This window comes from Raphanus sativus, chromosome 2 (genome assembly GCF_000801105.2).
Source record: "Raphanus sativus cultivar WK10039 chromosome 2, ASM80110v3, whole genome shotgun sequence".
NCBI lineage: Eukaryota > Viridiplantae > Streptophyta > Magnoliopsida > Brassicales > Brassicaceae > Raphanus > Raphanus sativus.
The window spans coordinates 8,879,603-8,895,472 of record NC_079512.1 but is presented as its reverse complement, the minus strand read 5'-3'; the positions used below and the strand labels follow the sequence as shown (position 1 = coordinate 8,895,472).

Sequence of the window (15,870 nt, the reverse complement as noted above, 5' to 3'; positions counted from 1 at the left end):
TGAAATCTCACCCGCAAAGCACTTACTCTTTGATACCTAAGAAAAAAACAAGGCGTTCCCCAACCAGAAACCCCGAGAAAATTAACTACAGCCGGAATATAACTATATAAATCCGCCGTCTTCACCGAAGGAGGTGTCACGCGGAAGTAAGCCGACCGCCCATCGCCGGAGAAGAAAGCTAGGACGCTGGAGTCAAAAGCCAGACGACCACTACATGAAGGGTGCACCGCTGGAGACAGAGCCGGTATGAGTAGATCGAACAGGAGAGTAACGGTGCGGCAGAAGATCCGACCGACATCGTGGCTGAGGAAACCCACCGACGCCGGTCAGATTAAACGACGATCACTTCGGGAAAGTAGAGAGAGGTGGGAGCTTTTTCCTAGAGAGAGAGTTAAGATTCTGAGAAAGGGTTTAGTGGAGTCTCGTACATTCTATATGCTAGAGTAATTTTGATTCTGCTATTTTCCATTTTCTGGGATCTTGTATTACACTTTATCTATTTGCACAGAAGATGCCATTCTCCCGTAAAAAGTATGGGCAATGTTAATTGTACATTCGTTATGCGTTATTGTGTGATTGACCAAGTCTTCACACCATCTTCCATGTTTAGAACTTATGTTCTGCTCAATTTTAATTTTTACTACTGAAAAGGTGGATTGGTCACATTGTATAATTTTCTCATATTTGATTTTTCTGTAATGTTTGTCGAAGGTGCTAGAGTTGATTTTTTAAAATGAGTTTGTGTTCCCTGTGTTTAATTTTTTTTTTTCAAATTTCTTATCGTTTGCAATTGTTTAATTGTTGTTACACCGTTTGCTTAATTAAATAAAATGAGAGAAACACCATCCCTTCAATACTCGTTCTATGTGAGTCTGCATTTTCGAGTTCGTTTTTCTCATCATTCTTCGCTTTTTTACTACTACCATGTACTTCCTCATCATTTAATATATTTTCAATTAAGAGTGTAAATTGTTCAGTGTCCATTTTGTTTGATTTCTCACATATAGACAGCAGTAGGTATCATACCGCACATATAATTACCTGTTGTGATGGTAGATCTCTGAAATTTACTTGAAACAGAATTCTTGCCTTCATCGCCAGCTGTTAAGGATTCTTAAGCCACTTGGTGAAGTCACACACGGGACATATAGCATGGAGTCTTTGCCTTTTCCCTTATTCTGGTCTTCTTATCATCCTTCTTTTACTCGGGATAAATGTTTCACTAACACTCGAGCTCAACTAATATATTATTCTCAACAGGGTTCCATGATCCATTGTTTCATCTCAGCCTCCCGACCAAACCACCACCGGCATCTGTTAGAAGAGGGACACATCGGCAGCATTGGTGGGCTTAAAGTTGTGCGACCAATGCGTCAACATCGCCATGTACCGTGAACAAAACCAAAAGTTAACATACTATCTGTAAGGATTACTCAAGACCACATCTATTCTCATACTACAAGTACTGTGTGGAGTTAGCCTTCAATGATGGTACCGACTACGCAATATGACCGACTCACCTTTAAACCGCATTCACACTCATTCTTAAGGTAAAGTCACACCCCAAAAAACATTCTTAAGCACTGAATAGCAGAAATTAAAACTTCCAACCAACACAGATGAACAAAGTGACAACATATTGCATGAAGAGTCGCAGAGAATGAGTTACCACCATCTTTACATGATCCTGCCAACATAAAGTTGAACTTTCATAATGGGATTGCCCTTCCAATTTCACACCCAAGTACCAATATATATTTTTTTGATCAAAAGTACCAATATTTTTATTGGTAAATAAAACCATATATATAATAATTTATATTTAGATACGGTAACAGCGAAAAATAAAAAACTGATGATTGTAGAACAACACAGACAAGGAAAAACAGAGCAAATGTATTGCAACACCCTAACTACATGGGAAATCTATCTACTACTGTCTATTGTGGTGAATATCAGTGGCAATCCCTCAAGTCTGAAAGAAGAAAAAGGCTATAAAAACTTCAAGCGTGGAAAGGCGACGAAATAAACAATACCCATGACAGACATAGGAAATTGATATTTCGATAGAGTGTGTTCTTTTGAAGATTTGTGGTGAGGGCTGCAGATGAGGTCGTCCACAGCTTTATAATAGTTGGGAGATGGATCACTAGAACACATGGAGAGGGAATCTGAAGTGAAGTATGGAAATTTGAAGAGTCTAATTTAATAGTAGGGATTGATAGGTTCATATTAAGAGTGATGCAATCGGGGAGATGGATAGAGATGTAACGTTGGCTGCTTGAAATCCGATTATTTTACTTCGCTGATCAGTTTTGGTGGGTCCGTCTGATTTTAATTACATAGCCGATGGGGCTTAGACGAACGCATTCCTAGAGACTTCTGAAGGCGTTACAGGAGAAGGAAGCGTTGTTTCATCAGAGGACGTGAGTAGAGACTTAAAAATTCGATGATAACAGATGAGAAAGTCGAAGAGGAATCGCCAGAGACAGATTAGGAGAAAGACGGCGGATGCCCTAAGCTAAACGACGTATGCTTTTCTGGAGAACATGTCACAAATCAAACAGCCCACATATTAAGCCAGCCCACTCGCTAAGCCCATTCCGTTTTTTCAAAAAAAAAAAAAAAAAGGAGGTGGGACAAACCTGATGCTGACATGTCGCCTAGGAACTGACTCATTATATTATAGATTTTTTTTTGGGAAATTTGGGAAAAGAGAACTAAAATACTAGTACTTTGTTCCCTTAGAATAATTTTAGTAATGTTTGTCCCCTTAGAACAAACTTTTAATAAAACCCAATTTAGTCCTCCGATTGATTTAAGCCTTGAATTAATAACAATTTAATTTTCTTAAATAAGTAGTAATCCTATACTAATTAAATCGATATAGTAGTAAAATATTAAAAAAACTAAAAGTACAAAGTAAATAAAAGTTAAAAAAAAAAACAGATTAGTCTTTCTCTCGACAACTGCATGCTCGAGAAGAGGCGATTCCCTTCTCCACCATCTTCTTCGGCGCGTCTTGATTCGCCGACAAATTCTACGCCGGCGATCCATCTTTTCATACTCCTTCCTCCATCCTCCTTCCTCCTTCCTCCTTGGTACTTTTCCTTTTCTCCTCCTTGTTTTCTCCGAAATTGTTTTGCCATTTAACTCACCTTGTTTTCTCCGACAGCGTATATAGGAGTTGGCGCGAGGAGGACGAAGCCTCTACTGACCATTAAGAACAACAAGGTCTTTTATTTTAATCTCTGTCCCTCTTTTCCCCAAAATTGAAGGTTAGGGTTTTTGAGATCCCTTTTTCGATTTTGTTTTTTTTTTTGTTGATGCATGTATTGGTTACATAGTGATGTGCATGTATTGTTGTTAATTACAATAAAGTCGATCAATTTTGGGGTTTTTTTGTGATCCTTTTGTATACAATTTAACATGTTCAATCGATTAAAGCTTGTTAATGTTAGGAGTTTGGTTGTAGTTGATGTGTCAATTGATAGCGAGTAGAAGCTCTAAGTGAATCAAGTTTATTGTTTGAAATTCATATATTTTGATATATTAAGTGAACAATTATGCATGATATTGGCTAAGAGGGTAGGATGAGATGGCCTTATATTTTCCTTATGTACCAGGAAGAGTTTGAATTGTTTAAAAACCATTCAATTCATGTAGATGGTTGTCATTCTAGTTTGCGGTTGTGTTCATTGTGAGATTGAGTTATATTTTATTTGGAATCCGTTTTTTATGTAGTTTGAATTGTATAATGGAGTAGTGAAATTGATTTTGTTACCATGTTTTGTTTGTTGTTCATTCCTCGATTTTCCTAGAGACATCACTAACATTTGAATTTTTGGCTTTTATGATTTATAGGAATGGTGTACCAGTTTCCAAAATGCATACTTCAACAAGGAGCTGAGCCCCAAATAGATAAGATTAACAACATGTGTAGATGTGGAATTCTTGACGACATCAAGAGTGCTCTCGGAGATGAGTATGATGAAGTTTTGAAAGATCCTGTCTTCGGTCCGATTCTGGCTATCATAGAGAACCAGCTCATTTTCTCAGGGAGGATTATCCACAGCTTCATTTGCAAGCAGCTTCACTTTTTATCCGATTTCACAAGCTTGTAGTCGAAATTATGTTTTATTGCACATATCTCCATTGTTGCCTTCAAAGCTGTTTTGCTAGTAAAATGTTGACCCTTTTTCACAACATCTACCAGAGAAAAACGGACATACTTTCCACTGATCATATCTTTGTCATGCTCGTTATCATCATCACTTTCATCAACCTTGTCATCTTCTTCTTCATGCGTGGTTTGACCATCAATAGCAGCATCTGAAAGTTCATACGACATAGCCTTTTCCTCTCTGTTAGACGACTCAGCAGCTTCTTCATTCATGTTAGATCCGACCTTAGATCGAATACACACACATAACCGCTTTGAAGCTTGGTTCTTCACACATGTAAGAAAGTTTTTCAGTTGCTGATCACTGGTGATGAAAATCGGTGGTGAGTCATTTCCACTCACCAAATCAGAAGGTAAGTAACTCAGCTCGATATTGACCATGTTTAAATCGACTTCAAACTCCTCACAAACCATAACTCCAAGGTGCTCAACGGTTTTTCTTGTGTCCAAAGTAAGTAATCTACCTCCATTTTTTCATCAATATGAAATTTCCAACCGTTTCTTCCCGATGATTTCAAAAAACCAGAATAGACATATATGTGCATTTTTGAAGATTTGATTGAGAAAAATTTAGAAGAATTATGAAAAGGAGAAGAAACCACACGTTTTTTTCTAAACTGTGGTTGGCAACGATGAACTGGAATTTAGGGAAAAAATTTTAAAAAGGAAATAAAAAGATTTAATAGATTTAGAAAATATTTTGTGACAGTTATTTCCAAGATTTTCGGATTTAGTTACGAATCCGGTAGAACATACTTTCTACAACTGGTAGAATATAGATGAATTGGTAGATAGTGAATACAGAGAAAGTAGACAAATGAGAGTTTAGAAGAAAGTATATTCTTCGAAGGAAGACATAAGAACATTTATTAGGTCTTATGATCTTCCAATTATTCAGACAAGAGTATAAAATATAGATTATGTACTCTACCTTTGTAGATTTAAATGGTTTTGGTGTATTTCGCTGTCTACCATGTGTAGATCGTTGTGGTTGTAGTAGATTGTATATTCTGAAACGCCGTAGATGGTAGATCTGATATATTAACAACTTTAGCCCATTTTGCAAACTGTTATTCCAAATATTTTTTTATAAAAATAATATTTTTCATATATACACATACATAAATACTTCATGTTTCATATTTTTCTTTATTTTTTTGCTTTGCAGATTATTTTATATGAATTTTTATAACCTTCAAGGGTAGTGGAAGTCCAAAAGTGAAAAAAATTGATTTAGTTCTAAGGGGACAAAGTATTAGTATTTTAGTTCTCTTTTCCCAAATTTCCCTTTTTTTATTATATAAAAAAATATCACTTTACAATTCTAATGAAAATTGTACTTATTTTCACCTGGAAATTAATTGCAAGCTACATTGGTTTTATAAATAATTTTATTTATCTCAAATACTATTAATCAAAAATGTGTAATTAATAATAATTTACATATATTTCCGTTATTTTTTTAATCTGTATGAAAAATATCAAAATAACACTTATTCGGAAATGGAAATAGTATATAATTAGTGAAACAAGTACATAACTACATTCTGAAATATATGATACTAGTATTCTACCCATACTGCGTATGGGAAACAAAAATGTTAATCTATTATGTTAAAAATAGTGTGTTTTGTAGCAGAATGTATTGCCAAATTCATGCTAATAGTTGTAAACCAACACATTATATTTTTTTTCATCAAACAAAAAACATTATTAAGTGAGTAAGTTAGGATGTGATGACATTCTTTGCATTTTTGGTCGGACAAAGTAATTAATAATTTTTCTTAAAAAACCACAAACTTCCACAGTGGATTATATGACTAACAGTACATACTTTTTCGCTCTTGTGCCAAAAATTCATTATAGTATGGAGAATCCATTTAGGTTCCAACTCCAATTTTTTTTTTTACTTTGGACTGCAAATACTTTTGTAAAATCGAAATTTCATTTAGTACACTGAATGTAAACAAAAAGAACTACGAATTTAGTTTTAAGATATTATATTTCTTATACAAAATAAAATCTAATTCTAGTTTCACTATTTATTATACATAATTTTGATTTGGTAAAATAAACAAAAATGTATTTATTTAACATCCTACAGAAATCACAAAACATGATAGTATATCTCTTTATGATAATTACTAAATTCCAAAATATATATACCTGTAAATCAGTGTTGTTAAACCCGGACCGGACCGGCGGTCGGACCGGGTTCAACCGCGAACCGGACACCTATCCGGGTTGGTTTAATGTCAAAACCCAACTAAAGTTGAACCGGTTAAAAACCCATGTTAAACCGCTAAAAACCCGGGAACCGAGTGACCCAACGAACCGACGAAACCCTGGTTCGTATAAAAATCAAAATTTTGTTAATAAAATAATTATTTTTTTCTCCCTTTTTGACATATATACTATTTTGTTTGTCACAAATTGCAACCAAAATAGAGTTTTGTAACTAATGTGTATATAATTTTTATAGATGATGAAGATTTAGAAGGACAAAGATTTGGAGAATAAACTTTAAATGTTTTTTTTCCTATTGACTTTAGATTTGAACTATTGTTTTTTTATTATCTTTATCACATTTCAATTTGTTATTTTTGAAAGTTTTCTAAACATTATGACTATTTTTTGAAAAAAAATATATAATATTTATATAATAATAAATTCAGTTTAATCTAATCGACTCCGGTCAAACCAGGTCGAACCACAATGACCCGTGACCCAAATAATTTCCGGTTCGCTCGCCGGTCCGGTTTTAAAAACACTGCTGTAAATCCATTTTTGTTGATAGTCTTTTTGGGTAGTGTTGGATTATCGGCTCTTCCAAATCTTCAATCGATCATTATTTATTAGCTGACTGGATACAATTTCTTTAAACATGCAGATCCCACATCTGGTTTGCGGATAAGTGAAGGAGAGATACAGTTTTTTTTTTTCTTTTTGTAGCAATATGCAGTTATAAAATTAACTCGCATATATAAATAATAGAACATAGGAAGTTATCTTGAGACTGTTGGTTAATGATCGTGGTGTGGAATGCAAAACTGCCGTCGAAGTGGCCAGATAATTTTTATTTTATTTTAACTTGTACTGTTAGCTTTTTGCATTTTTGTTTTCGTTTGTTTTTATTTTAAAATATTTTTCATTATCCAATCTATGTGGCAAGATATTATTGGAGAGGTGACTTGCAATTTAGTATAGAGGGGATATATTCCAACATGATCTATTGATAAAAGTTTTTTTTACATCGCCGTTAAAAAAATAGATATAGATTTAGTTCAGCTACGACCATGTTTGTTTACCTATCACGCGATCCGCGACCTGCGAGTAGTCGTATGTTTGTTGTTCGTTTTGATGTCTCGTAATCTGCGACCTGCGAGTAGCCGTATGTTTGTTGTTCGTTTTGTTGTCTCGTAATCTGCGACCTGCGATTGGTCGTAGGTCACATGTTGTTGTTCGTTTTGATGTCGCAATTTACTCGCAAGTCGCATATTGCAGGTCACGCGACACGTAAACAAACATAATTTTAATCGCAGGTCATAGATTTAGTCGTAAGTCACGTGACACATAAGTGAACATGATCTTAGTCGTAAGTCATTCGACAAGTAAACGAACAGGACCTAAATTCCTTTATTTAAAGATAAAATAATATATATATATCACTCTTATGTAACATAAATACGAAAAATTAAATTTCAAAAAGAAAAATGTAAAACAAAAGATATATCCTCCATTTAAAGAACGGGGCAGAATCTTGTTGACATATAAACTTACTGAATCCACACGCGCGCTAGACGCAGCAGAGCGATAATTCAGAAAGTGATTCTGCCTCAGCAAAAGGGCATGGTTTTCGAGGAAGATCTTTGGTCAGACTGCGATCTACACTTTCGAAGGAAAGACACCTTTTTAAGAAGAATTTTGGTCGGAAACATACATAGCAATGCTAGTTATCAAGTTTTATTTTGTTGCTAGTTATCAAGTTACTGGAGAGATCCTCTAAGCATTTTTTTAAACAAGAGAGTGTGCAGTTTCATGTTTATTAGAGAAAGTATCTAGAAATCGTGCTTCCACGAAAATTCCATAAAACGAAAAGAAGTGCCCTTTTAGATACGAGCTGCGGTAGTCCAATCCATGTGTGCTAGTTAACAAGTTAATGGAGACATCCTCTTAAATCTCTTCAGCTCCATGTGTGCTCCCCTCTGAATATTTCTAGGAGCTGCGGTAGTCCAATGCCGCTGAGATTAAATAAAAAGAAGTGCTCTTTTAGATAGGGCTTTTCAAATAAGAAAAATAATTTTTAAAAACAAAAAAACCAGAACTATTACTCATTAACATCAAAATGTTTACATTCATGAAAAATAGAAGCCTAATCTACTAAAAGAGGGCTATAATAAGAAAGTTTTCACCCTTTCATAAAATGCTTTCTCTTGTATCATTTTTAGCAAAATAGAACTGATCCACTAGACGAAAAAATTATTCCTTGTCATGGTTAGCGCTTGTGTTAATCGATAAAAAATATTCTGTGAGACTTCAAATCTTCTAGAAGAATGAGTTTGTTTGCAAATCCCTTAAGTGGAGACAGACAAAAAACACTCAATTTAGTAAGATATGGTGTAGTAGTTGTTGTTATTTCGAGCAGTGTTGGCACCTCCCTTTGTTGGCTCTTGCTAGAAGTACTGGAGGGACTAACATTATATCTGTGCTTTTTCAGAAATCCATAATAGAGTCCGATTACAACGATCGAATTGATTATCTTTATGTTGTAAGCGAGTGGGAGATGACTTCTTGTCCGGTGAGGGTGAGTATAGAAAGCTTATCATAGAGTAAGGTTGAGAGTAAGAGTCAAGTAGGTCATCACTGAATCTTGCATTCACTCAAAATTTGCATCCGCTCAGAATTTTTTTAGAGTTTTTGATTTTGTATATCAAAAGAAGAAACGAAGAAATTCACTTGTGTTGTATGATTTAATAGAGAATGATTGGTAATACAATGAAACTGTATATATTCGTAAATATCGAAGTACAAGAAAGTATTGTGTTAAAAGTATGCAGGGTGACTTTATTCATGGCGAGTCTAAAGAATGGAATATGGAGATGCTAAAGATCCTAGTGGTACCAGAGGACATACCATTTTTTCAAAGTTTGGCTATTAGCAAATCTACCCATAGTGATACTTTTTGTTGAAAATTTATAAAAGATGATCAGTACATTGTAAAATCGGAATATTGGGTGGTTAGAATATTTTAAACCAAGAATTTGAGACCATGTACTCAGAATATCTATCTTATTAAAACAGAAACATTATATTTGACCTAACATTTATTTTGTAAGTTTTTAAATTAAATATACTTTTATACTTTATAGTTAAACTTACATTAAATCATTAATGTTTCTTTCTTTATACTACTATCTATGTTTCCAAACAATATATTTATTTCTTTATACTACTATCAATGTTTCCAAACAATATATTTTTTATACTACTATCAATGTTTCCAAACAATACAATAATTAATCTTAGTTATGTTATATCTATCATTTTCTTTTTAAAATTTTGTAGAAACATCATAATTTCATAAAATGTAAAATAATGAACTTTAAAATTTGGAGTATAAGATTACAAATTATGAAATTATTACAATTTAAATCAAATTAGATTACATATCGGTCATCCAACAGTTCAATCGGTTAGTCTCGGGTTTTAATAATTTTTTAATATGAATATTTTAAAAACCTAAATTGAATTGTCAGATCTCCGAATTAACCGGTATAATCACAATCGGGTTGAATTTAAAAATACTGATTTAAATGCAAAAATATTTTAAATACACACTTTTAAAAATTACCAAAATATTTGTTAAGTTATTAGTGAAATTTTTCATCGTAAAATATTCCGCGCTTCCAAAGCGCGGGTCAAGATCTAGTTGTATCAGTAAACTTCAAACCTTCATGGAAATTTAGATCTCCTTAAAAGATACACCATCTTATATGACATACTACAACCTAAAATTTAGTGTTAACTAGGAATCTAACACATTATCATACGCGCCATGACAATTATTTACCAGAAATGATGATGCAGTGAAAATATTTGGATATATTCCAAATTTTTATCTACTTTATTATTTATTTAGGTATTTACCTTAATTAGTTGAACTTACCTTAAAGATTTTTAATAGTTTATGGATTATTTGGGTTTCAAATAAATATATTTCTTATGCTTAGAATTGAATTTAGTTTTTGCTGATTTAATAAAAATTGATTTCTAAAATAATTTATAGCACGAGAAAGAATTTTTTTTGTCAAAACACTGGAAATAGTATTCTCAGATCCTAGCATGTGATCTTCGAAGTGCATCCAGTATCATCAATCCCTTCCTTGTAATGTTCCGATCTTCTTTACATTTTGAGCTGATTGGGTCAGATCAGCATTGACTCCCTTCTGAATTCGGATGGGCTTGGGTTCTTTTCTAGGTTTATTAATTGTTTCTTTAGTGGGTATTTGAGTTGTTGGATTGGATCTTTGAATCGGATTTAAAGTGAGGTAAAACCTTCTTCCAATACAAAGTTTATATGAATATTTCAAATTTGTAGTAAGAATTTAGAAAGCATATAACACATCATCACCGTAGGATTAGTTAGTTCTTTTTGGTCCCATATGAGTGACTTATATAACCATACAAACATGTAAATAAAGGTACAAAGGAAAGAAAAAGTAAGAAGTAAGCTTGTTTTAACAAACATACGCAACTGATAGAAATGAAAATTTAAAGTCAACGCCTTTTTGTTCAACGTCGCAATACGCAAACGACTCATTTGCTTTGCTCTATCTTGGCCTTCCTCTTTTCGTTAACAAAGAAGACGAGAAGAGCCACGACGGAGAAGACGCTGAAACAGACAGAGGCAATATCTAAGGATTTGTGGCGGCCACTAATAGCCTGAACGCTGAAGAGATCGGCTGTCTTGGCCTCGTTTGTGGTCTGTCCAAAGGCAACTTCATGGTCCTGGGCATCAACTGCGTAGGCACGAACGTAGTAGGTCCCTGTGGGGATGTCGCGCTCGAGGGTATAGTCGAATGATTGAGCGGTTTTGACAGTGGGGTCATAGGGAAATGAAGAGATCTTGTGTGGGCAGCTCTTGTCCTTGAAGAGCTCATTATGGGTCTTGCGCCATGGTCGGTCCACTTGGCTGACCGGAGCGTAGCATAGCTTTACTTTAATGATCTTAAATTCAGCCTCCTTTGTAGCCGTCGAGCTTACCTTCCATGTAATGCTCAGCTTATCAACTCCGGCAGCCAAAACTAAAAACCACATCCAAAATTGATCAGCCTTGATGTATATCAGTAATAACTCAATTTTCTTTACATCAATAATGTTAGAGAATATATTTTGTATCACTTTTTAAAGTAACTACGACTAACGTGTTTTATTATATATAACCTTCACAACCAGTGCTTAAATTCAGACTCAGGACCTCTGGTGCACCGAATATTCTTGAAAATATTCAAGGTTTTTACAGTGTCTAACCTGGATTGAATGCTCGTAATATATGAGAGCAAATATGTTTATAAATCAAGCCGCGACATAGGGATAAAATAAATATGAGAGCCATAATTAATCCTTGTAAAAGAAAATAATAATAATAATAATAATAATTAATCCGTGCGTGGACACGTCCGTCTTAACGTTTTCAATTCATACTTTTTTAATTTATGTTTCAAAACTAGCTTTGATGCACACGTCCGTGCGGATATATGTTCATATTTTTAACTTTTAACAATGTCATAAACATAATTGTTTATGTTATAATTATATACTAGATTTTGACCCGCGCTTTCAAAGCGCGGGTTTATATTTGGTGAAAATTTTATATAATCACATTTACATAATCCGTCTTGTATATGTATTTATATAATCCGTCTCATATATGTATTTTATATCCAGATTTATGTTCGGTAAAACTATATTATACATGTATTTTTAGGTTTTTAATTTTGAATTAGATATTTTAAATATAAATCAATATAACAGTTTTATAGTTTTGATCGGTGTTTTGAAATTCGATTGAGACCTGCGGTTGAACGGATTACCGGTTGATCAAAGATAAATTCAGTTCGGGTTTGAAAAAAAAACAAAATTTAAAAATCCAATAAAAACTACTAAAATCGAAATTCAGTTACCGGTTGAACCACTGGTTGAACCAATAAACAATTTTTATTTTTTATAAATAATTTTTGTTAGATAGTTGGGATTATATTTAGGAAAAAGCGGTTTAAAACCAAACCAATAAATAGTTTGAGAAAAAACGATGCAGTTTCAAACATGTCCGGTTGGAAAAATATTAAAATGATGCAGTATCAAACACGGAATAATCACATACCAAAATTGAATTAGGAAACTGGTGGTTAATGACAAACCAAAAAACAATTAAAAAAGAAACCAATGCAAAATGTCCAAAATGTCATTAATGAATACAAAATAAAGCCTCTTTAATAGGGGTAAACAGAGTAAAAATCCAAATGTGCTTGTACTTTAATAGTATAGATTTATAAATTTTTGACAATGATGTGTCCTGCTCGATATGTTTAACGTCCATTTAGAAAATATAAGATTGTATTTTTCATTTATAGTAATTTTATTGATTCTATTTGAGAAACTAAAATTAAAGTGTAAAATGTAAAAGTTTCAAGTATACTTGTTAGTTTTATGGAATGGTAATATATTTAGATATAATGTTAAATATGCCTAACAAAATTTTATATTGGTATTAAAAGAACAAATACATTATTTAGACAAATATTAAAAATAGTGCTTACAAATTATGAAAAAGCACATACAAAAATAAGTGAAGATTTTTTGAAATTTTATACATAAGACTAATTAAAATTAAACAATTGACCCATTTTGTTATCATTAAAAATTTGGTACTTAACAAATTTACAATATGGATTGTAGTAGGATATAACACATGAATCAAAGCCCATATAATGTTTTTTTAAAATAGAAAAAAAATCACAATGTTGTTTTGTTTTCAAAAAGAAATATCTAGTTATGATATACTGATTTAGGTTTTCGTAAACTTACGATTAATCCTATTTGGTTTGTAATGAATAGCTAATTAATAAAACAATTTGCCGTAGTTTTCTTCGGTTTGGTTTTTGAATAATATAAATAGTGATTTTGATGTGGGCCATCTAGGCATAATAAGCCCAAAACAATATTGTTACTATCTAATCCTGCTCGAAATGGAATGGCACAGCAAATATAGTGGCAAACGAAACAAATTTAGATAAGGATTGTATTTAATGATAGCGTTTAATTCCAGTAGCATAGAATTGTAATTATTGAAAAAAACTTAGGGTCAATTCTTTTTTGTACTTCTGTTTTAAAAGTTTACTAGATTTTGACCCGCGCTTTTAAAGCGCGGGTTTATTTTCCTTTATCTTTTTTTAAATTGACAAATATTTAATAAATGTCATATTTTCATATATTTGTTTTTTTATAAAAAACTTAAGCTTTTTATCTTTCTTTATCGTGTTTCATTTTAAATGAGTATAGGTCTGATCACAATATCCGGATCCGAAGAACCAACCCAAAACCAACCCAAAAATCAGGGTTCCGAACCCGGTCAGACCCGGGGTAAATATCCGAATGAATTCTAAATTGCTATATCCGAAGAACCGATCCGAACCCGATCCGAATCGAGAACCAAATGAGTACCCGAAGATACCCGAAATGTGAATATATATCTAAAAATATATGTTATAATTATATTTATAATTATTTTAATATTTTAAATTAATATCATAAGTTAACTATAATAGTCATTTTTAGTACTTTTGAATATTTTTGGATAAAATATGATAGTTTGGATAAAAGTTTATCCAAAAAACTGTATAGAATGAATATTTTTGGTTACTTTTGGTTACTTTTGAGTAATTTGGATACAAAAATTTGAACCGAATCGGATACTTTGGTTACTCTGAGTATAAATAACCGAACCCGTTTTAGATATTTTGGTTATTTTTCAGGTTCCCACCCGGACCCGGAAAGATCCGACTCGAATCCGATCCGAAAAAAATAAAAATTGAATCTGATTTGTTAATCGGCTCAAATGGCCCAAAAGAGATGATGTGGGCAGTGTGCTGGATTTTATAAAAAAACTGACCCAATATAGATGTGTTATTAATATTACTTGATTGCCCTTAATGAAATATGCAATGTTATTAAAGAAATGAGTATTTTTAGTAAAAAAGCCAATAGAATCCTGCTTTAATAGTATAGATAAGTGTATTTAGTTTAAAAACTGACAAAATAAATGTTAGGTCCAACACAATGTTTATGTTTTAATAAGATAGATGCTTAATAAAATTTTATATTGATATTTCAAAAAACAAATCAATTACTTAGACAAATATTAAAAATAGTGCTTGCAAATTACGGAAAAAACATACAAAAATAAGTGCAGATTTTTTGAATTTTATACATAAGACTAATTTAAATTAAACAGTTTGATCCATTTTGTTATCATTAAAAATTTGGTACTTAAAGATTTTACAATATGAATTGTAATAGGATATAACACATGAATCAAAGCCCATATAATGTTTTTTGAAATAGAAAAAAAATCATAATGTTGTTTTATTTTCGGAAAAGGAATATCTAGTTATCATATACTGATTGAGGTTTTCGTAAACTTACGATCACTCGTATTTAGCTAATTAATAAAAAAATTTGTCGTAGCTTTCTTCGGTTTGGTTTTTGAATAATAAGTGATTTTGATATGGACCATCTAGGCATAATAAGCCCAAAACAATATTGTTGCTAACTAATCTCGCTCGAAATAGAATGGCAGAGCGAATGTAATGGCAAACGAAGCAAATTTAGATAGGGATTGTATTTTAATGCTAGCGTTTAATTCCATTGCCATAGAATTGTAATTATTGAAGAAAACTTAGGGTCAATTGTTTTCTGTAATTCAGTTTTAGTAGTTTAGATTTAGATATGACAGCAAAACAACAAAACTACCTAAAGATATGCCGCACTAAAGCAGCGCAATAGCAATAGCGATGAACGAATCTACTTACCGACACCTTGTCCAGTTCGGCTGGGTGTAGCGGTGATCTCAAGTGCACCTTTCTCCAGGTCGGTGAAGAGTCTCTCTTTGGTAGCACCATGACTGGATTGGATCATGGAGCATATTAGAAGTGAAGCGAAGAGGAGCTTCGTGATCGCCATGGATTCTTGAATCTGAATATGTGGAAAATAAGGCTTATGAGGAGAAGAGGAATGTGCCTTTGGTTTGCTGACTTTTAGGTTTGATAAGCCGGGGTGCACATTATGTCTTTATAGTGACTTATGGTAAACCTTAGATCAAAATATCTTTGGGTTAGTATAAACAATTAATAGAGACAAAGTCAACGGTTTGGTCTGAGATTACCCTTTGAGACTTGGTAAGATTGTGTTTCCTCCCTTGCACAAGTGTCTGTATCTCCGTCCAGCTGAGATATGGCCCCCTAAACAAGCCAAAGGATGATATTTGAGTTTCTGTTTCATTATTAATCATCTAAATTGTTTAGTTTAAGATTCCAATCAATTGGCCAAATCACCTACAATATACTTTTTTGTATTCAAATTATATTGGCTTTTATGAATCTTCTAAAGATACTAGCTTTTCGGTCCAC

General features: G+C 32.8%; 1 protein-coding gene across 1 annotated transcript; it reads right to left on the bottom strand.

The window, feature by feature from the left end:
* Positions 1-10,793: 10,793 nt before the first annotated feature.
* On the bottom strand, positions 10,794-15,529 carry LOC108839990 (high-affinity nitrate transporter 3.1). Its single transcript, XM_056997295.1, has 2 exons — positions 15,274-15,529; positions 10,794-11,487 (listed from the first exon to the last, which is right to left on the bottom strand). Exons 1-2 carry the CDS (start codon positions 15,422-15,424, stop codon positions 11,000-11,002), a joined length of 639 nt encoding a protein of 212 aa, XP_056853275.1. The 5' UTR covers positions 15,425-15,529; the 3' UTR covers positions 10,794-10,999.
* Positions 15,530-15,870: the final 341 nt, after the last annotated feature.